The 22,850-nt window shown below is 34.0% G+C and overlaps 1 protein-coding gene and 2 long non-coding RNA genes across 3 annotated transcripts in view; all 3 read left to right on the forward strand.

Moving 5' to 3' along the window:
• The window catches only part of LOC124368365 (AP-1 complex subunit gamma-1-like), a 107,065-nt gene extending 93,764 nt beyond the window's left edge, over window positions 1–13,301 (forward strand). The window contains 7 exon segments of the mRNA XM_046825648.1: window positions 33–485; window positions 754–903; window positions 994–1,447; window positions 1,621–1,993; window positions 9,953–10,012; window positions 10,014–10,046; window positions 12,812–13,301. Of these exon segments, the coding sequence (XP_046681604.1) occupies window positions 33–485; window positions 754–903; window positions 994–1,447; window positions 1,621–1,993; window positions 9,953–10,012; window positions 10,014–10,046; window positions 12,812–12,913 (1,625 nt within the window). The 3' untranslated portion in view covers window positions 12,914–13,301.
• Window positions 13,302–16,351: 3,050 nt separating this feature from the next.
• LOC124368260 lies at window positions 16,352–17,516 on the forward strand. The gene is made up of 2 exons (XR_006922938.1): window positions 16,352–16,603; window positions 16,761–17,516. It is a non-coding gene; the product is annotated as an uncharacterized LOC124368260 (long non-coding RNA).
• A 1,663-nt stretch (window positions 17,517–19,179) lies between these two features.
• LOC124367178 lies at window positions 19,180–19,468 on the forward strand. Its single transcript, XR_006922880.1, has 2 exons — window positions 19,180–19,270; window positions 19,304–19,468. It is a non-coding gene; the product is annotated as an uncharacterized LOC124367178 (long non-coding RNA).
• Window positions 19,469–22,850: the final 3,382 nt, after the last annotated feature.

The raw sequence follows: 22,850 nt of genomic DNA on the forward strand, positions 1-22,850 counted from the left end.
CCATTGTACTCTATTTCATCCTGTTGTTGCAGTGTCTGAGCTGGTAGCTTATGAGAAGAACGGCCTGCGGTTACTGTTTACTCTGGAGAGGCTAGGGGAGACCCCCACCACGACTGTGATCCATTGTACTCTATTTCATCCTGTTGTTGCAGTGTCTGAGCTGGTAGCTTATGAGAAGAACGGCCTGCGGTTACTGTTTACTCTGGAGAGGCTAGGGGAGACCCCCTCCACGACTGTGATCCATTGTACTCTATTTCATCCTGTTGTTGCAGTGTCTGAGCTGGTAGCTTATGAGAAGAACGGCCTGCGGTTACTGTTTACTCTGGAGAGGCTAGGAGAGACCCCCACCACGACTGTGATCCATTGTACTCTATTTCATCCTGTTGTTGCAGTGTCTGAGCTGGTAGCTTATGAGAAGAACGGCCTGCGGTTACTGTTTACTCTGGAGAGGCTAGGGGAGACCCCCTCCACGACTGTGATCCATTGTACTCTATTTCATCCTGTTGTTGCAGTGTCTGAGCTGGTAGCTTATGAGAAGAACGGCCTGCGGTTACTGTTTACTCTGGAGAGGCTAGGGAGACCCCCACCACGACTGTGATCCATTGTACTCTATTTCATCCTGTTGTTGCAGTGTCTGAGCTGGTAGCTTATGAGAAGAACGGCCTGCGGTTACTGTTTACTCTGGAGAGGCTAGGGGAGACCCCCTCCACGACTGTGATCCATTGAAATCTATATTTCATCCTGTTGTTGCAGTGTCTGAGCTGGTAGCTTATGAGAAGAACGGCCTGCGGTTACTGTTTACTCTGGAGAGGCTAGGGGAGACCCCCTCCACGACTGTGATCCATTGTACTCTATTTCATCCTGTTGTTGCAGTGTCTGAGCTGGTACCTTATGAGAAGAACGGCCTGCGGTTACTGTTTACTCTGGAGAGGCTAGGGGAGACCCCCTCCACGACTGTGATCCATTGAAATCTATTTCATCCTGTTGTTGCAGTGTCTGAGCTGGTAGCTTATGAGAAGAACGGCCTGCGGTTACTGTTTACTCTGGAGAGGCTAGGGGAGACCCCCTCCACGACTGTGATCCATTGTACTCTATTTCATCCTGTTGTTGCAGTGTCTGAGCTGGTAGCTTATGAGAAGAACGGCCTGCGGTTACTGTTTACTCTGGAGAGGCTAGGGGAGACCCCCACCACGACTGTGATCCATTGTACTCTATTTCATCCTGTTGTTGCAGTGTCTGAGCTGGTAGCTTATGAGAAGAACGGCCTGCGGTTACTGTTTACTCTGGAGAGGCTAGGGGAGACCCCCACCACGACTGTGATCCATTGTACTCTATTTCATCCTGTTGTTGCAGTGTCTGAGCTGGTAGCTTATGAGAAGAACGGCCTGCGGTTTACTGTTTACTCTGGAGAGGCTAGGGGAGACCCCCACCACGACTGTGATCCATTGTACTCTATTTCATCCTGTTGTTGCAGTGTCTGAGCTGGTAGCTTATGAGAAGAACGGCCTGCGGTTACTGTTTACTCTGGAGAGGCTAGGGGAGACCCCCACCACGACTGTGATCCATTGTACTCTATTTCATCCTGTTGTTGCAGTGTCTGAGCTGGTAGCTTATGAGAAGAACGGTCTGCGGTTACTGTTTTACTCTGGAGAGGCTAGGGGAGACCCCCACCACGACTGTGATCCATTGTACTCTATTTCATCCTGTTGTTGCAGTGTCTGAGCTGGTAGCTTATGAGAAGAACGGTCTGCGGTTACTGTTTACTCTGGAGAGGCTAGGGGAGACCCCCACCACGACTGTGATCCATTGTACTCTATTTCATCCTGTTGTTGCAGTGTCTGAGCTGGTAGCTTATGAGAAGAACGGTCTGCGGTTACTGTTTACTCTGGAGAGGCTAGGGGAGACCCCCTCCACGACTGTGATCCAGGTCGCAGCCAACAACTACGCTCAGTCTCCGTTCACTGAGTTTCTCTTCCAGGCAGCTGTACCCAAGGTACAATGCATTACACTGATATACAGCTAAAGCTGTCTTTAAAGATAGATAGAAAAACAGATAGTTTTTTGGGCTAAATTATTTTTATTTATTTATAATAAAATATTACTATTTATTTATTTTGTGTTGGTTCAAATTGGCTAGGAATAATATTAGAAGCTATATCTCAAAATGATATATGGAATCTTTAAAATGACTTGGAACTGAGAATTGATTGATGATATTCACTAATCGACTATGCTGAATTTTACTGCATCAGAGATTATTGGATAAAAGGTAAAATTTATGTTTCATCTAGGAACATTTTATTGCCTACTAATTTTTATACATAACAGCTGTAAGTGCTGATTCTAATTATAATAAATTAATTACAAGTAGTTTAATCCTTTGGTGATGAACTCAAGGAGAAATGATGATTTAAGAATGTTGCCGATTGGTGTTCAGTGAAAGAAAGGGTGGTTAATGTAATTATCATAAAATACATACATTTTGGCCGCAAAATTTGAAAGAGTAGAGGGTTTGTGCTCAGACAAAGCTAGACTAAAAGAAGAAATAAAAGAATGTATTGGACCCTAAAAAAAACTGATACATTGAGTTTGTCATAAATAAGTGCAAAAGAAACCATAGAAGACATCTTGAGTCAGTAAATAATGAAAAAGAAAAATTTACTTCCATGGCAATCCCTTATGTGCTTGGGTTATCGGAAAAAATTAGAAGAATAGGATGAAAAAACAACATTAAAACCGTGGTTGGAACCCAAAACAAGGTTTGGTAAAGTTTTAACTCTAGAAGTGGCAGGTGCCGGATATCAGGTGCGGTCGGCCGTCGTCTAAGTGGTAGCGCCGGAATTCCGGACCGATTACGTTGCTTCGCATTACTTTATTTTTGAAGGAGTAAATATAATCTGATTGTGATAAAAATCGTATATTTGGAAAGATGAAGAATTATACTTTACAATAATAACGTATTTTATTAGGTTTTATACTCAGGTCAAGTACAAAATGGAATCCAAGGATAAAAATTTATTTTTTTTAGTTTTTAAAATCTTTTTGCAGCCTCAAAAATTTATGACAAGAAAAAAAAGTTGTTTTTCTGTGTTCTTTTTATGAAAAAAATTATGTATAATATGCTTAGTTTGGAGCATTAATTGAGGTAGTAATATACAGTAAAAATACACGATCAGTTGGCCACTACAAAGAATTTACAATGCCACCTCTAAGGTTAAACCAGCTTCTTCAATGGAACCCATCAAATGACTCAATTAAGAATGCTATATTGAATATTTCATCACTTTTTGATGACTTAGAACCAACTGCGAACATAGATGATTGTTTTTAATCTAAAGATATCGCTTTAACTAAAACAAACTGTATTAATTTATCCAACTACACTTTAAAACAAAATGAAATTGATTTTATTACTAAAGTGCTTAACTTTGCACCAACTCCAAAATTCAACCATATAAAATTGGTTTCTGATGCGTTAGAGTTTTTAAGAAAATCAATACTTTTTAAATAACAATAAAAATGAAGAAGCAGATGAGAAGATACACAAATCTCTCTTGAAATTTAAGCCACCTTCAGATTACAATAATTTAACAAAACTGCAGCAAAAAAAAATAAATTCTTTTAAAAATAGCAAGGACATAATAATACTTTCTGCTGACAAGGGGGATGGGACTGTAAAATGAATATAAAGGATTATATTACTGAAGCAGAAAGACAACTGAGTGACACAACTTCTTATAAAATTTTAAATAGAGATCTTAATGAAGAATTTTGTTAAACAATATCTAAATACATAAAGAACAATGCCTTACAAGAAAACTTAAGTGATCATTCCATCAATTTACTAATAAATAAATCTCAAAAAAACACCAACATTCTACATATTGCTAAAAATCCACAAGAATATTTCAGATCCACCAGGAAGACCAATTGTAGCTTCAATATCTTCTCCAACTGAGAGAATTTCTTCATTTGTTGATGACCATTTAAAAAAATTTGTGACTAATCTTCCTTCTTCTGTGAAAAATAGTAATGATTTTTTGCACCTTGTGAAAAATGTAGCTCAACCTCTTCCTGAAAATACTAAATTAGTAACAATCGATGTTCAATCATTGTACACAAATATTGAACACCAACAAGGAATTGATTCTGTCAGATACTACTTAAACAAACAATCCAAAAAAACACTATCTTCGTCAGATTTTCTTTTAACATTAATAAATTTCATTCTAACTATGAATTGCTTTAGGTTTCAAAATAACTTTTATCTACAGCAAAAAAGGAACAGCCATGGGAACAAGAATGGCTCCTTCTTATGCTAATCTTGTGATGGGCAAGCTTGAATATGAATTTCTAGAAAAACAACCATAAAAACCCATATTTTAAGAACGTTACATTGATGATATCTTCATGATATGGACATATAGTAATGAACAATTACAAAAATTTTTACAATCACTGAACACTTTTTGCAACTTAAAGTTTACGTGGGAAATATCTAATTCAATTGTGATTTTCTTTGATATAGATATTTTTATTGAAAATCAGAAGTTGAAATACAGAAGGGAACCTTGTAGTAAAAAAATCTAAAAAAAGAATTTTTTGTTTTTAATTGTTTTTTATTCTTCATATAATTCTGAACAAAATGATATATAACACATGTATGTTTGGCACTTATTAATAATTAAAATAAAATAATTAACAACAAACAACACAGTAACGAATGTCTGATTTCAGTTGCATCGCAACGAGTTTGACTTTTGCACTTTTATACATAATACTAGTGACACAGAGGTTATTTTACACAATTAGTTTTGTCAGGTTGGCTAATCTGCTTTTAATTTAAAAGCATATGTTTTTATTTTCATGAGTGTTGTGTTTTGTTTACTTATGTAAATGAGCTTTGTTTTCGTTTTGCACTGTGAGTTTTGTGTTGACTTTCTGAATATTATTATATTGTTTGTAATTATTTTGTTGTGAGTATTATTATTTAGTTTCTTACAAAATGCCTAGGGCCAAGAAGTTTGGTAAGAATAGATTCAAAGGTAATCAGTTTACTACTAGTAAGAATAATAGTGATGTACTAAACTCTTCTAACCCTACTTCAGAGGAGAACATTCCTGATAGTTTTAGGCCTAATCCAGAGCCAGAGTCCAATACCTCTGCTTCTAAAATAAAGTGTAAATACATCTCTTTGTGTGCTGATGATATTGAGTACCTTCCTGTAAATAACACTAAGGGAAACTACATAATTAATTTAGAACTTTTGAACCAAAGTTTACTGGCATCCACAAAGTGCGCTAACTGTGGAAGTGCTTCTTTAGAAATTAGTGAAGTTCCTGCTAACCGTAAAGGCCTGGCTGTACAGTTTGTACTTAGTTGCAATAACTGTGGACTAGAAAATAAATTTTATACCAGCAAGAAGACTGAGCAGGACTTTTTTGACATAAATGTGCGTTGTGTATATGGTTTCCGTTCCATTGGTAAAGGTAAGGCTGCGGCAGAAGTATTTTGTTCAGTGTTGGATCTTCCAAAGCCACCAAGTAGGTTTCAAGCCTATAACAAACTTATTCATAGTGCTGTTGAAGAGGTTTCTATTGCTTCAATGAAACAAGCAGCCCATGAAGCAGTTGTAGAAAACGAGGGTAATACCGACATAGCGGCTGTTTTTGACGGAACGTGGCCATACATCTTTGAATGGCGTGTTTTCTGTCACGAGTATGGATACAGGGAAAGTTTTGGATGCTGTTTCACTGACAAAATATTGTTCATGCAATAAAATAACTAAAAACAGCCCTACACACAGAGAACAGTGCTCAAAGAATTATGACGGGCCGAGCGGCGGTATGGAGGTAGAAGCTGCTATTCAGGTATTCAGGCGCTCGGAACAAAACCTTGGTGTAAGATACACAAGTTATTTAGGAGATGGTGACAGCTCAGCTTTTTTGTCAGTACAAAAAGCTAAGCCTTATGGTGATGAGGTTGAAATTAAGAAGTTGGAATGTGTAGGACACGTCCAGAAGAGAATGGGAAGTCGGCTGCGCAGATTGAAGGCTAAGTTGCGTGGCCATAAGTTACCTGACGGAAAACCTCTCTCTGGACGTGGTAGGCTGACAGATGCATTGATAGACAGTGTACAGACCTACTATGGCAAAGCTATACGAGAAAATGTGGATGACGTTGAAAAAATGAGGAAGGCTGTTTGGGCAACCTACTTCCATTTACTTTCAACCGACGTGAAACCTCGCCATGAACTATGCCCAAAAGGTGAACAGTCTTGGTGCAAGTACCAAAAGTCTTTAGTGACAGGTGAGGTATACCATCATAAGCATTCAGTACCTGAGGCTATTTTATTAGAAATAAAATCAATTTACCAAGACCTGTCGGACACTAACCTACTCAGAAAATGCCTGCACGGCCCGAACACAGAACCCTAACGAGTCCTTCAACAACGTAATCTGGACCAGAATTCCAAAAAATACTTTTGTTGGGCTCAATACCTTAAAAATTGGAGTGTTGGATTCAATTATAACATTCAACAGTGGTGCTCTTGGCAAAGTGGAAGTGTTGCAAAAGCTGTGTGGTGATGCCGGAAGCAACTGCGTTGTAGGCCTGAAGCAAATCGACAAGAACCGAGTTTTAGATGCCAACAAAGCAGCTTTGGATGTTACTGAGAAGAAAAGAAAGCAGAAAAGAAACCTAAAGAGAAAAAGAGAAGACAAGGAGGAAGAAGAAAGTAAAAAGTATGATCCTGGAATGTTTTAGCGTGGCTGCAAGGGGTACCGTACAGTTCTTGAGCTCTCCTGAAAAATCACACATTCTGACACGAAGGTACACTTTTCTACTAAACCTTTTTAAGCTATCTGCATGATTTTTTTTGTGTATTTTATTTAAGTCATTATCAAAAGACTTAACCTATTTTATTTAAGATAATTTGCTTTTAAGTCCTGTAAAAAAAATATATTATGTAAAAAAATTTGTGTGTTTTTTTGGTATATTTAAAAAAAAATCATTACTAATATTTTTTTTTTGTAATTAAGTTTAAAATAGGTTAACTATACTTTAAAAAGCATTAAAAAAAGGCATACAAAGTTTCAATGCTGTAACTGAGATAGTTTTCTTTTAAATTGTACCTAAAGTTAATACTTTTAACATGTACGGTATATGGACTACAGGATTCCCTTACTAAAACAAACTGTATTAATTTATCCAACTACACTTTAAAACAAAATGAAATTGATTTTATTACTAAAGTGCTTAACTTTGCACCAACTCCAAAATTCAACCATATAAAATTGGTTTCTGATGCGTTAGAGTTTTTAAGAAAATCAATACTTTTTAAATAACAATAAAAATGAAGAAGCAGATGAGAAGATACACAAATCTCTCTTGAAATTTAAGCCACCTTCAGATTACAATAATTTAACAAAACTGCAGCAAAAAAAATAAATTCTTTTAAAAATAGCAAGGACATAATAATACTTTCTGCTGACAAGGGGGATGGGACTGTAAAATGAATATAAAGGATTATATTACTGAAGCAGAAAGACAACTGAGTGACACAACTTCTTATAAAAATTTTAAATAGAGATCTTAATGAAGAATTTTGTTAAACAATATCTAAATACATAAAGAACAATGCCTTACAAGAAAACTTAAGTGATCATTCCATCAATTTACTAATAAATAAATCTCAAAAAACACCAACATTCTACATATTGCTAAAAATCCACAAGAATATTTCAGATCCACCAGGAAGACCAATTGTAGCTTCAATATCTTCTCCAACTGAGAGAATTTCTTCATTTGTTGATGACCATTTAAAAAAATTTGTGACTAATCTTCCTTCTTCTGTGAAAAATAGTAATGATTTTTTGCACCTTGTGAAAAATGTAGCTCAACCTCTTCCTGAAAATACTAAATTAGTAACAATCGATGTTCAATCATTGTACACAAATATTGAACACCAACAAGGAATTGGATTCTGTCAGATACTACTTAAACAAACAATCCAAAAAACACTATCTTCGTCAGATTTTCTTTTAACATTAATAAATTTCATTCTAACTATGAATTGCTTTAGGTTTCAAAATAACTTTTATCTACAGCAAAAAAAGGAACTAGCCATGGGAACAAGAATGGCTCCTTCTTATGCTAATCTTGTGATGGGCAAGCTTGAATATGAATTTCTAGAAAAACAACCATAAAAACCCATATTTTAAGAACGTTACATTGATGATATCTTCATGATATGGACATATAGTAATGAACAATTACAAAAATTTTTACAATCACTGAACACTTTTTGCAACTTAAAGTTTTACGTGGGAAATATCTGATTCAATTGTGATTTTCTTTGATATAGATATTTTTATTGAAAATCAGAAGTTGAAAAACTAAAATCAATATAAAAAACACCAACACATTCCAACATCTACATTATGACAGTTGTCATCCGTCCCATATCAAAAAAGCCATTTCAAAAGTTTAGCTAAAAGAGCCCAAAATTTAAGCAGTGAAAAAAAATATCACTTAGAACAATATATTGATAATTTACGATCAGCATTTTCCAAAAGGGGTTATCCACGCAAACTTTTAAACAACAAACCGAACACTAAATCACTATCAATTGGAACAAATAAATCTAAATTTGACAATAATGATCCAAAATTTTTAACAAAAATACCACCCAGAACTTTATAAAATTAACAATATACTTCGAGTAGCGTACAATTTATTGGACAGCTCTGCTTCAACTAAAAACATTTTCGAATACACTCCAAAAATAAGATTTAGAAAACCATCAGTGTTGAAAGATATTTTAGTCCATCCAAAATTACCTAAGCACAAAGACCAAGAAAACAGTTGGATCACATCCTTGCAATAAACCCAGGTGCTTAGTTTTGCAACATGTGCTCTACTTCAAAAACATTTACAAGTAGTTCTACACAAAAATCATACAGTATATTTGAAGTCAAAAAGTATTGTTTATCAAATTCAGTGCAAGTTATGCCCTAAAGATTAAATTGGCTCAACAATAAATTCTCTTAGAACAGGGATGACAGGACACAGGTATGCATATAAACATAAAAAGACAGAGCAACCTGTAGTGGCACATGGCTTAAAACATTTGAAGAAACATATTCAGTGAAACCAATTAGAAAAATATAAGAAAATATAAGTACAAACAGTCTTAGAACCATGGAACAAGCCCATCAACTCGTCACTAAATCAAAATTTCCAAATGGATTAAGTTTAAGGTGACTTAGTCAACAAAGTGAATATATAAATTCAAATCATATGTTTACCATTCTACATAATTCATTCTTAATTTTCATTTTCCGTGTTGATGTTTTATGTTGTATTTTGCTCTTATAGCCCTATTTATAATTTATATTTATAACTGAAGACGGCGCCGGAATATAGAAACTGTTTAATTTAAACAATTGAAGATTGGAGATTAATATATATATGTGAAACAAACAACCCAATAAACATTGGTTGGAATTAAAGAACAAATGACAATACAAGAAAAGGGTTTACAAGTCTAAAATTGTTGAATATTCCTGGTCAGAAAATCATCACATGAAGAAGGATGAAACCAAAGTAATGAGAAGAGGAATTTTGTCTAATGTAAACTAATTTTACTTTTACACATCGAACTTGCAGATCAGCCACTAAGTCAACAATTCTTAAAGTTGTACCATTTTGGCTACTAACTGATATTAAAAAAAAATAAATAGTTGTAACACCTAAACAAATTATCACACTCATGGAAATCTCAGCCATTCAAATTTAAACACACACTGTAACTGAGACATATAACGAGAGCACATGGTCTCTTTCATGTCTCTTATGTCCTTTAGTGTGTACAGATACTATATGCAGAGTGTCTGAACAGTATCTTGATAATTGAGATTTGTTTGAGTATTAAATGTTGTGTTGTTTGCAGACATTCCAGTTACAAATGCAACCACCATCTGGCACTGTGATCAGTCCTGGCGGCCAGATAAACACAGACTATCAAGGTCATCAACCCCAACAGGGTGAGTTTGTAATGTATTACAGTATAGTAACTCTTACTCTCTAGGTCCTATGAAGATTAAGTTCAGCAATTCTGTTAGGAACTGGGACCAGTGAGGGATCTTTTTGGATCCATTGTAGGTCCTCTCCAGGACATTATTTTGTACCTTAAATTCGATTTAACCCTTTTAGAGGAACAAACGGCAATTAACTGCTGTTTGTGTAACCGAAGAAACAAATCTAGCAGCAGTGTACTGCCTCTCGACTATCCTAGCTAGTAAACCAAAACAAGATTTTATATGTCTTTGACTCTCAGATGTTGCCGTGGTAACCTCATTCTCAGCTGTGATGCTGAATGCAAGTAACTGTGTTTGTCTATGAGCTGTTGTCCACACTTTATACATTAATAGTAATATTGGAAATGAATTGAACTCTCATAATGAGTTGCTCCCACTGTGAAAGTAGTTATTTTTAATTTTTTTCTTAGTTAATTTTGTCAATTGTGTATAAATTAAATTTTATAAAAAAAATATGTTTCTTGTAATTTTATTTAAAACTTACATAAGCAGAAGGAGCATTTTTATACGAAATATTTTGGTACCATACAGTAAGTATTACATAGAAATTGTAAATAAAATATTTTTTTCTGAAACTTTTACAAAACACATGTTTATTGGTGTACTGTGCAGTTTTTCTAGTAAGTGAAGGTATAAAAGTTGTTTGGTATGCATGTTTATCTGGTGCTAAAAGAGTGTAAATGCATACTCCAGAGTCATTCTCTACAGCAGGCTTTGTGCCTCCCCTCTGCCAACATCACCTTATGTGATCAACACACACCACCATGCATGTACCAACATTTGGGAATTGCAGGTCAGGTTAGACTTGCATGTTTTAAAATTAAATACTTGATACATATTTTACAAAACGTTTAATATTACTTCAAATACATTTTTGAATATACAGTCTTTGCCTACATTTATTCCCACTAGTAAGTCTGTTTAAGACATCAATGAAACAGATTACTAAACAAATCTTGTTTAACAAAATCCACAAAAGTAGTTACTGACACAAAGTAACTTATATCACTTTGTGAGAAGTTTGGTTCTGGTTGTAGTCACAGTTATAACCAGTCACAAAAGCACATCTCAGGTAACTTTCCATGTCGAGTCTTGCTCAACGTTTTGAAATTAGATAAGCCAATGTTGAAGATCCAGACTCACAGAGGTGTGTGGATGAGAATTGTAGTAACAACTTTGCAGCTTCTAAAACCACTTGCGGGTAAACAGGAAGAGATATCAACCAAAAATCTTCAACACCCCTGTATTGAAATTCCGTCAGTACTTGAGAATATCATGTCATGTTGATTGCCTGTTCCGGAATGGATCATGTAAACTTAAACTTCCAGCTCTCTGTCAACATCTGGAACAATTTAATTTTTAAGTAATACCAAATGCTGTGATACAAGGCCTTCAGATTCGTTGTATAACTGCAGGGGTGGATGCAACTTCAACAGCTTTCTCATTTCCATTCGAAAACTTTCAGTACAGTTTCAAACGCCTTGGCCGTGTGGCTTTATACTCTAAATAACATTGCAAATAACACTGAGGTAAATAACAACAGTTTTTAACAATGAAAATGAATCCATATTTAATATAATGGTCACTGTACAATATTTTATTTTGCAATAATTTAGCCAATTTTAGGCCTACTACAACAAACTTCAGTACACTGCTAAAACATTTTTGATTTTGACCATGAAAGCGTCAATAATTACACAATAAACAAACTGACATGTGAGCATTACGAGAATTCCTTGTAGCCGTGTTCTTCAACACTTTCTTATTATTCTAATTCCCTGACGCCTCCCTTGAAAATCTTGTACGCTTATATTTACAATCTTCAAGATTGAAAATGGTGTCACTTGATACAATGTAATTGTAATAATAATTGCAGTCCAGAACTTAGCTTTGCATGGCAAAATTCGGTACGTCCAGAAATTCACTTATGGACGTAGAACGGTTCGTTGAAGCAACCCGCCTTAAGTTTTTTCTGAAAGGTGATTGGGTCAGCTCTCTTGATGATATCAGGAAGGACAATAAAATACTTGGCTCCAGTGTATGAAGGCCAAGTACGATAGGCAAAGACAACTGTGATTAATTGGCAGAGCAAAGTCCCTGGCACTTCTGGTCTGGTAGTTGTGAGTCTCCCCGTGGTGCTGTAGCTGTCGTGAGGATGCAAGGCAGATCACTTCCAGCACACAGGAGTCGGGAACTGTCATTATTTACAATTCTTTAAAATCACCCCTGCAGCTGTTCCTCCAGTCAACCTCTGTGCTGTCATGCTTAACTCTTCTAATTGCAAAGAGGGCACTACTCAGTTTATCAACATGATCTGTCCACGATAATCTACTGTCAACCACAACACCCGAGTGTTCCACTGCATTAAAAAGTCAAGATTGGGAAATGCTGACAATCGATCTTTCGTACTGCGTAAGGACATTTCTTGGTCTTTGATTCGTTAAAAACAAGGTCATTAGCTGTGCACAACTCAACAGCAACATTACTGCGATTCAGTGCCATTTGAGATGTCCGTATCTGGAGACATCTGTCACGATCTTATACCCTGACAGTCATTGTAGTATCATTAGACAGAAGATACTACTCTAGGTTGACTCAACCATCAGAGAACCTTCTTTACTTTGTATTTAGTAAATAAATTTATTTCAAGTTTTATTTTTAAAGAGCTATGTAATTTCTAGCCAATCACGTGTCTTGTTCTTGTGTTGTAGACGATGTTGAAGATGCGTATCCGGATCAGCTACACTTGTGACGGGACTCCTGTACAAGACCAAGCCGACGTTAACAACTTCCCCCCCGAGAGCTGGCAATGACAACTGACACCTTCCGCCTAACTCTCCCCTTACTTGTCAATTACTTGAGGAGAAATACAGGATCATCCGTTTAATTGGTACATAACAGTTATTAAAGTAATACCGACATAATATTCACTCGGATAAACTGTGGTGGCCACTTCTTCAACAGTGGCTTCAATAAAACACAACTGACTCATCATTGTCATATATAATTTATTTATATTAATGATTTGAATCAAGAGATATCGTAGTAATTTTATACTTGTAATAAGTATCTTGTATCTAATGAAATTGAAAGCCTGAAGTAGGAGTATTTATTTTAAGGTTTGTAAATATTATAAACATTTTATATTATTTATAAGTGTGTCACGATTGTATAGTATGAAATATAAATGTTTTCCATGTGCTACGGAATTTTTACTACTTAAATTTATATTTAATTTGTTCAGCTACAAATTCAATTAAAATAATATAAAATGAAGGATTATACAAGATGAACTAATAACACAATAATTAAAAATTATTTTATTTAAAATATAACATTATTTATTTATGGTAATTAAAAAACAAACGTAACTAGTATTATTTGTTTCCAATAAAATCAATTAATAAATATTTACATTTTACCATGGATTTGTATACTTACAAGTATATATTTTCTATGTATTGTTTATTTTTTATACTTATTTCATTTAGCTAAAAGTTGCAATTGCATTGTCATTTTATGATAAAATAAAGTGAAATAGTACAAATTGAAATTCATGAATTAAGTTAAACTTAAATATAATGTGGCATATACTGGTAAATAGAGTATTTAAAAGTTACAGCATAAATCTAATATTAATAATTATTTAACACTACTGGTAACTCGATTTTATTATTACCTAAGTTAGCTGTACCGTGTATGTATTGGAATTAATGACGTTATTAAATATTATCGACCCTTTGAAGACTGACAAAAAAAGTTAACTTAACTGCAAAAAAGGGTGGACTCATTTTATGTAGTTTTGCAATACTACACTGTAACTACAGTAAGAGACGTAAAGCAGCTTACGTTTGGACATATTTGTGGATTGCATTGCAAGCGATGGTTACAGAGTAAACGTTTGTGTGATTAGCAGTTGTATAGAGCAGGGGTTCTCAACCTGGGGGAAAGACAAAAGCTAAGTTTTAGTTGAAGAAAGCTTTACCTGTTTGTCCTTGAATCTATGATGTTTGGTTTCCAGAACTTCAAATAAGATTTGTAGTATTTGCTAAATTTTCTTAGTTTGATCTGCCTTGTTACACAAAGAAGCACTTCTTTTGAAAAATGTGTTCCTTAGAACTTTAACTAACTCAGAACAGCAAAATAAACACGTGAACAGTAAGAAACTTACAGGTTAGAATGAGCAGACAGAAGACCAAGTCATCGGCACCACGCGGTAGGTCCTAAGATATCACACATGCTGATCGTGCTCATCCGCAGGCTTTAAATGCGATCAAAAATGTCATATTTTGATTTCGTTTTCACATTTGGGCCTACGTATTATCGGTGTTACTGTCGTCTTTTTATTAGTGGAAGAATAAATATTTAATGAGGAAATACCATAAAATAAAACCACAACATTTTACATGGTACGAGCTCTAGTTATTTAGTGGTGTTGAACGCCTCGCTCCCTGCTTCAGTTGCAATTTATGGTCGGGGTCGTCAATTTCAGACACAAAAAGGGGGTTGTAGGTTCAAGAAGGTTGATAACCCCTGGTATAGAGTGATGCTAGATATACTTACTGAACTTAACGATACTCAAGATGGATGTGCCTTGAGTTGATAATTATTATAGCACCATTCCTTTATCGTAATGCACTGACACTGTTCCTGCGACAAATCGCTGACTGACTAATCCTGAACACTTCGCAGTGTATCCCAAATAGTTTTCAAAATAAAATACTTCCCTTTAGCTTGATTTCGGAGCTTGCACGGGCAAGCTCGAAATGTTGTTGCCACGAACCCCCCTAAATCAATCTATGCCAATTAGCTGTAACCCTAGAACTGGCTGAATATTCGTAGCGAGTCCTTTCAACAAGGTTCGTTAAAACGTATTTTATTGCATACAAATGTTGTAATCCATGTATCATTGGATTAAGAACGATATGTTGAGTACTTGAATATAAGATACTTGACGTATACATAAACATAAGTTTACTTAATTACATATAAACACAAACCAATATTTAAAACTTTTATTTTGTGAGGCCTTTCGATAGCAAGGCTATCTTCGTCAGACACATCACAAAAATAAAAGATTAAATATTGGTTTATGTGTTTAAATGTAATTAAGTTAACAGTAGCCAATATAAGCTCAACATAAACATAAGTTATAAACTTTGATGAATAATAGCAATCAGTCGTCGGTGATGAACATTTCATATGGAACATCATTTTCTGGCGTCATTATTGAGGTTGAACATTTTTTACTGAAGTTTCATTTTGTTGTCTTCTACATCTCTCTGGCTACAATCTAGTCATCTGTTCACCTGTTGTGCTGCTACATTGTTTATTGTACAACGTAGTTTGGAGAGTTTCTATTTTGGCGAAAGGCTCGTGTACGAGTCTGTTGGAAACTTACAGCACTTTTTGTGGAGGTTATTATTAATTATTTTTCGTAAAACATTTTAAACATGATTGAACAGTAAAAATAAAATAATAAACAAATTTATTCATTTAAATCACTACAATTCCTGTAGACCAACTCATCTTCAAATTGATAACCAAGAAAATTCTCGCTCTTTGGTAATTTGATAGACTTTTACTAATTTAAAATTTCATTTTTACTGTATACAATTAATGCAATGTTATTTGTAATCCTGATAGATGTACATTTTAGATAAATAAAAGAGATTTCGACTAGGAACTTTAGTCCAACAACATACTTTTATTTTCATTCTACTCATAAAAAGTGTGCCTAAAAAGTTACAACAAAGTATGAATATGATCAAAAAAATCAAAGAGTATTTCTTTGAAAAAAAAAACAGTAGCCAAACAATGTGGGGTAACTATATAAAGTCTATTTTTTAAATATACTTTGCAAAGATTCCAAAAATGCTTTGCCAGTTCTACGGTTAAGCTGAGACATTAATTAAAATATTACTTGAATGCGTTATATACAGATTTAATTGATTGATTCAGTTTGCATTTGTAATTAGCTGAAACAGGGTTGCTACAGGAGTCCAATAATGAAATTCCCTGACTTTTCCCTGATTTCCGACCAAATTTTTCATTTTTTCCCTGACTTTTTTCGACGCAATTCCCAGGGTTTTTGGCAATTAATGGGTGGAAAAAAAGCGGTGTTTGAGGCTAACAGGGTGGCAAATATAAAAAAGCAAAAAATAAAGTGAACACAGTGTAATACGTACAAAAAGATTGACTTAAATGATCTGATTAAATGATCGCGGCGGCAGTAAGTTTATTTGTGTAAAGGGATTTTCTATTTTTCCCTGACCAACGTCGAAATTCCCTGACTTTTCCCTGACTTGAGACCGGATTCCCTGACTTTTCCCTGATTTCCAGTCCTGTTTTTTTTTCCCTGACCTGTAGCATCCCTGTGAAATAAATCTTAATTCTAACTCAAAATGCAACTGATTTCTGTTTATGTGTACAGGAAATTGCCTTTTCGCTAATTGTTCCAAATTGATTGTTTAGTTACACATGTTTTCCTCTAAAAAAACAAGGTGCTGATTCTTTGTTTGAAGGTTATTTTTGACGATGGAAGGATTGTGAAGGAAACTCTAAGAAGAGATCAGATTGCAGATCTCGAAACGTAGTGTTACTGTTTTCTTGTTTCACTGAACGATGGCAAATGTCCGGAAAAATCCTGTTTCCTTCAAGGTGCTGATGTTATTGCCTTTCAGTTCCGAGTCTGTCATTGGCGAAATATGTTTTAAAACCTCACAATAAAACTGTATATCAACAATGAAATGTTTTAAATTAATATTTTAAATAATAATTTATAGTGGTAAATAAATGAAGAGTATTAGTAGCTTAGACATTTATTTAAAATAAATATTAAAGACCAAACATCTGTGTACACACATTTATATAATTAATTATAAAATACTGTTAATGTTGACAAAGTTATCATAAATCGATACAACATTAATTTTAAAATCATTTAACAGATTTTACACCAATTTGCATCAAAATGTAAAACATTGTTAAAAAAATAATTTTCAGTTAAAGTAATTGTTATAAGTCTAATGATATCACAATAAATACTGAAAAAATGTTATTCTAGAAAGAAATCTGTATGAAATAAGATTGTGTAAATCTATCTGCCGTATACACCAAGTATTAAACAAGTAAAGAGAAAACTTCACATAACAAGGTTGTTAAGATTTGGACCGTCATTTGTTGTTAGTTCAATTTACTTTTTGACATGTAAAGAACAATAGATTGTGCTTTGTTTGGAGAATGTATTGAGAGCCAGAAATATATTTAAAATAACTATGAAATACAGCCTCGTACACATGTAGCTTTTGTTGTGAAACGTTTATCGGTATTGGACGTTGATAATCTCCGGAAGAACTGCCTTGGGCTTTTGTGGTTTCATTCTGTGGTGCCATAAAATTCTGTGGTCAAGTAAAACTGTTAAGAAAAATGTCCAAAGAGTTAAACTCACAAGCCACCATTGGCCTGGGGAGATTCTTGATAAAGACACGTCACGTTATTAACATAATTAGCTGTGAAATGCCATTTCCATAAGACCAATCCATTATTAATTCTATTTTCGATTAAAATTTAAATTGGCTTAATCCCTCAACGTGGTATGTAACAGTTATCTTAGTTCTACTTATGCCATGTCATTCTGTCTGAGGTATAAAGGTGACGGCTCAGGACAGCGGAGTTGACTGCTGCATGAACAACGAACGTTTCTTTGTTGTGCGATGGTTAAGCTGACAAAAATAATTATATAATATAAATATCATTATAAATTGATTGTGAGTTCCATATGAGATTTAGCCCTTTTAGGACGAGCAGCCAGGCTAGGTTACAAATAGCCTGCACTAGTCTTGACGAAAATAACAACAGAGTAGCTTGTTTTAATATTAATGAGTCACAGAACATTGTAAGATGACGATTCTCTCTGCCAACGTATGTTCTTGAACTTTCTACAAATATGCACTCATGTTGGTAGTATTATTCATTTACATCTTCTCCACATCACGTAACAGCTGTCAGATAGGCGACTGTATCCTTATATTCCAATCAGTCAACATGTAATTTTTTATTCTTATAGAAAATAAATTAAGAAACTGAGAAATGTTCTTTCCAACAGTAAAATTATTTTTTTTTTTTTAGTAAACTAACGGTCAACAAAAATATTTGTAAAACTAAAGTAAAACATTTTTTCATAATTGTGCACACAATCAATTATTATTTTGTAATGTTATAGTTTAGATAATTTAGTTGTTACATGATAAGAAAAATAATATGTACATCTTGTACGTACTTAATAACGTTTTAATTTCAATAAAAATGTTTGCAATTCACTATTTTCACCTTCGTCTTCTTCAGAAAAAAGTATAAATAATATAGTGTCACTTCAAAAGTATGTAACAGAAAATATTACAAAAATATTCGTCGTTCTAAAAGGGTTGAAATATTGAAGATCTGATCGAATTGAGCACCTCTGTGTTTTTGTATATCAGCTTTGGTAAAAACAGTCCTGCAGTAGTGACCACTGTGCACACTGAACTGCGTAGAAGGGTTGAAATAGTGTAAATCATTCTAAAATATGTTGTTTTTGTTTTTTAAACTATTTATTGTACGCAAAGAATGTCCTGTATTTTAAGTTTATATTAACCCTTTAGAGTGCCACAGCGTCGCTAATTTTGATGGTACGAAAAGTTCATAAAGTAAGTTCATAAAGTGCCAGTGCGTCGCCAATTTTGACGTTTCGTATTTCGATAATATATTTATATAGTACAAGATTGTTTTGGCCAAATAACTAGACAGCTGTATTCAATAGGTTCCAAACTATCAATAAATACGAGTTTTATGTTCTTTCTCTTCTATTTTATCTGTGAAAATTATGTTGTTAGGGTACTTATCAAGAAGCCACTATTTTTGGACGAGTTTTCCTTATCGGGGACAAAACAAATTACAGTATTAAAAACAACTGACTTTATTTAACCTATTTTGGAATTTACAAGTTATTACAACAATCAATGAAATCAAAAACTATAATAACAACGTTTCATTATTCGAAAATGTCAGGTCATTCGTGTGTCTATACGATTTTGAGATAGGAAGTATGACTCATCGATTATTTTTCGATTCATTGTGGAAGAAGGAACGTATAATGAAGTTTATTTTGATCTCTGATAAGGAAAACTGAAGTTTATTTTGATCTCTGATAAGGAAAACTGAAGTTTATTTTGATCTCTGATAAGGAAAACTCCTCCAAAAATAGTAGGCTGTGATAATGCCGAAGTACCTGTGCGATGATTTTCTCTTCCAGTCACGCGACGTAGCGGACGAGTACCGTGTTGCGTAACGGCCTTTCTTGTTGTTTATGTGCCGATAACCAAGCATTTGAGTAAATACAAAATAAAATAGTAACTTATACTGTATTTTACTGTATTTCTTTACAAAAGTAATGTAGTGATTTGAGTTGTGTCCAAGCGAAAAACGTTAATTTTCAGTGTAAATCTTATTAGGGTTATTATGTAGTAAATGTAAACTTTTATGTAAATATGTTAACAAGTATTTGTTTCTAGATTTACTAATCATATTTATTTGTGTTATATTGATGTTTTATTAGATTTATTGGGAAAACTACATCATTACTAAGTAATTTCTAAACTCTGACAAATGAAGTACAGTTTATAAAATGTCGGTACCGGGCAGCATTTTGTTAATACATATAATGCCATGTTTTTAAAATTCTAGAATAAGATATTACACATGGGTTTTATTTAGAATTATATGGCCTTTATCATGGTATAAATAAAAGAAATCATAAAAATATCGTATACACTCAAATTAGGTCGAAACTTAACTTTTTATACTAAAGTAAAACAATTTTTTTATAAATACTGAAATTTTTATAAATCAAATTTTATTTGCAACAGTATCATATTCTGCATTTAATAAGAAAAGAAACACTAACAAAATGATGGAAATCTGTTTGGTAGTTATTTTGCAACATCTTTTTTCCTAAAAGCTTACAAATATGCAAAAAACAGCGTGGCACTTTATGCATATGCCTTCGGAAAATACCCGTGGCACTCAAAGGGTTAACAGATAACTATAAAAATTATATATGTTTAGATTTTTAAATTATTAATGCATCATGAGCTACATAAAAGTTACTATTCCCATGATTTATTAGTACCTAATAGAAGTTTTGTCTTTTACCATCGTTAGACACAAAAAGTCTAAATAATTGTAATCATGGGGAAAAGTTTGATCATGTACTTAACTTATTTTAGGCCTTTCCTGTTTTTAGTATTAATGATGTCATTTTGTAAATAAACAACTTCCCTCCATTGTATATTATATTTTAGTATAAATAACAAAACTGTTTATAACTTGTACATAAACATTATCCTGTTTATTATTGCACATTGAAGTTGCAACATTCACTTGTGTTGGCTTATCGAATAAGTGTTGTTTTAAAACTTAGTTCAGCTTGCTTGACTTTCAATTTTTTAAATAGCTGTTTAAATGTGTTAATTGTATATTTTCAGTATTTTACAAAGTTAGGTCGGGCTTGAAAGTGGTTAAACTGTGATATTTACGAGATCACTTTCATTTCAATGGATTTATTCACATTAGATTAAATTGACTGTACATAAAATTAATTTTTCTGTTATATCTAATTTATTTAGAGAAGTCACTAACATTGTATTGATCCATTATTTTTGTTGCTAAGATGTTTATATATGAAACTGTAATAAAGTGAAAACTACTGATTTATTTCTTCTGGTCTACTTCATCAATGGTCCCTCCCCCCCTGTCTACTATCTCTCTCTCTCTCTCTCTATCATGTTACGCCATCTTACGTAATGTTACGTCATCTTGCGTCATGTTACGCCATCTTGCGTCATCTTACGTCACGTTACGTCATCTTACGTAATATTACGTCATCTTACAACATCTTACGTCACGTTACGTCATATTACGTAATGTTACGTCATCTTACAACATCTTACGTCACGTTACGTCATCTTACAACATCTTACGTCACGTTACGTCACGTTACGTCATCTTACGTCATGTTACGTCATATTACGTAATGTTACGTCATCTTACAACATCTTACGTCACGTTACGTCATATTACGTAATGTTACGTCATCTTACACTATCTTACGTCATCTTACAACATCTTACGTAATGTTACGTCATCTTACGTCACGTTACGTCACGTTACGTCATCTTACGTAATGTTACGTCATCTTACGTCACGTTACGCCATCTTACTAATTAGTTTAATCTGTTATTTTTGTTTGTATAAAAGTACTATTTAAGCAAATTAACAAAATTAAATTACCGGGGATTACAAAATGGAATGTGCACACCAGCGACCGGACCACAGTAGAAGGATGGTAGTGGTGTGCTGGTGGCTTGGCCAAGCACCCTGGAAGGGTGTGGGTCCTGGTGCGCACCGGATCCCAGTAGAAGGATGGTAGTGGTGTGCTGGTGGCTTGACCAAGCACCCTGGAAGGGTGTGGGTCCTGGTGCGCACCGGATCCCAGTAGAAGGATGGTAGTGGTGTGCTGGTGACTTGGCCAAGCCCCTGGAAGGGTGTGGGTCCTGGTGCGCACCGGATCCCAGTAGAAGGATGGTATTGGTGTGCTGGTGGCTTTGCCAAGCACCCTGGAAGGTTGTGGGTCCTGGTGCGCACCGGATCCCAGTGGTGTACTGGTATCTTGGACATGTATACAGGTCTTGTATAGGATAATTTTTGAAGTATAGGAATGGATTTTGGGAATTAATGTATCATTTACACAAAATTAAAAAACTATATTACAGATGTAGCCTCGAAAAGTGTTTGATAAATATGTATGTAATCATAAACCTTTTAAAACTTTTTATTTTCGTACAATGTACATTTCAAATTCTGGGAATTTATCTTCAGGTACTAAGGTTAAGTTAAATTATGAAAAGAAATAATTAAAACCAAATTGTCATGTGTTTTTTCACTACGTTGGTGGCTAAATTTGTTGTATTTCATTTTATGTGTGATCAATGTATATTGTTTAAAAGTCTATCAAATAATAAATTTTTTTAGAAATTCTTTGTCATTTAATAATATATTATGATTAATTTTGGCACTTTTGTAAATTTCAAAATGTTCTAAAGTAGACAATATGCAAATTTTTTTGCTTGTGTGTAAAATTTCAAGATTGTTTTCGATGTTAGTGCATGTATGGTCAGTGTTATTTAAATGGTCTGCATATTTTGAATTTGATGATGTTTTCAATGCTTTTATGTGTTGATTAAATCTAATTTTGGAGGATCGGCCGGTTTGTCCAATATAGTGGGATTGACAATCGTTGCAATTTAATTTGTATACTCCACTATTGTTGAATTTTGATTTTGGTTTGTTGAATTGCTTTTGTTTTTGATTAAAAGTCCGAGGTTATTCGGGGTTTTGAAAGCCAATTGATATCCTTGTTTATAAAATGATTTGTCAATTTTGTGACAATGTTAAACACATCACAAAACAAAACATGCAACAACTATCATGCAATCTGACAATCATGTTGGTCAGATGCGTATATAACAGGCAAAAATGTCCTCTCATGTTTCGTAACTAATATATGTATGTGTATATATGTATAAACGTAACATATATGTTACGTTTCAAAGTAACATATCTGATGTGTTTCAAAGTAATATATCGGTTACAATATATGAACAAATATGTAACTATCATATTTCAGATGCATTTATTTACCATTATTAGTCT

Source organism: Homalodisca vitripennis, chromosome 8 (genome assembly GCF_021130785.1).
Source record: "Homalodisca vitripennis isolate AUS2020 chromosome 8, UT_GWSS_2.1, whole genome shotgun sequence".
In the NCBI taxonomy this organism is placed as follows: domain Eukaryota; kingdom Metazoa; phylum Arthropoda; class Insecta; order Hemiptera; family Cicadellidae; genus Homalodisca; species Homalodisca vitripennis.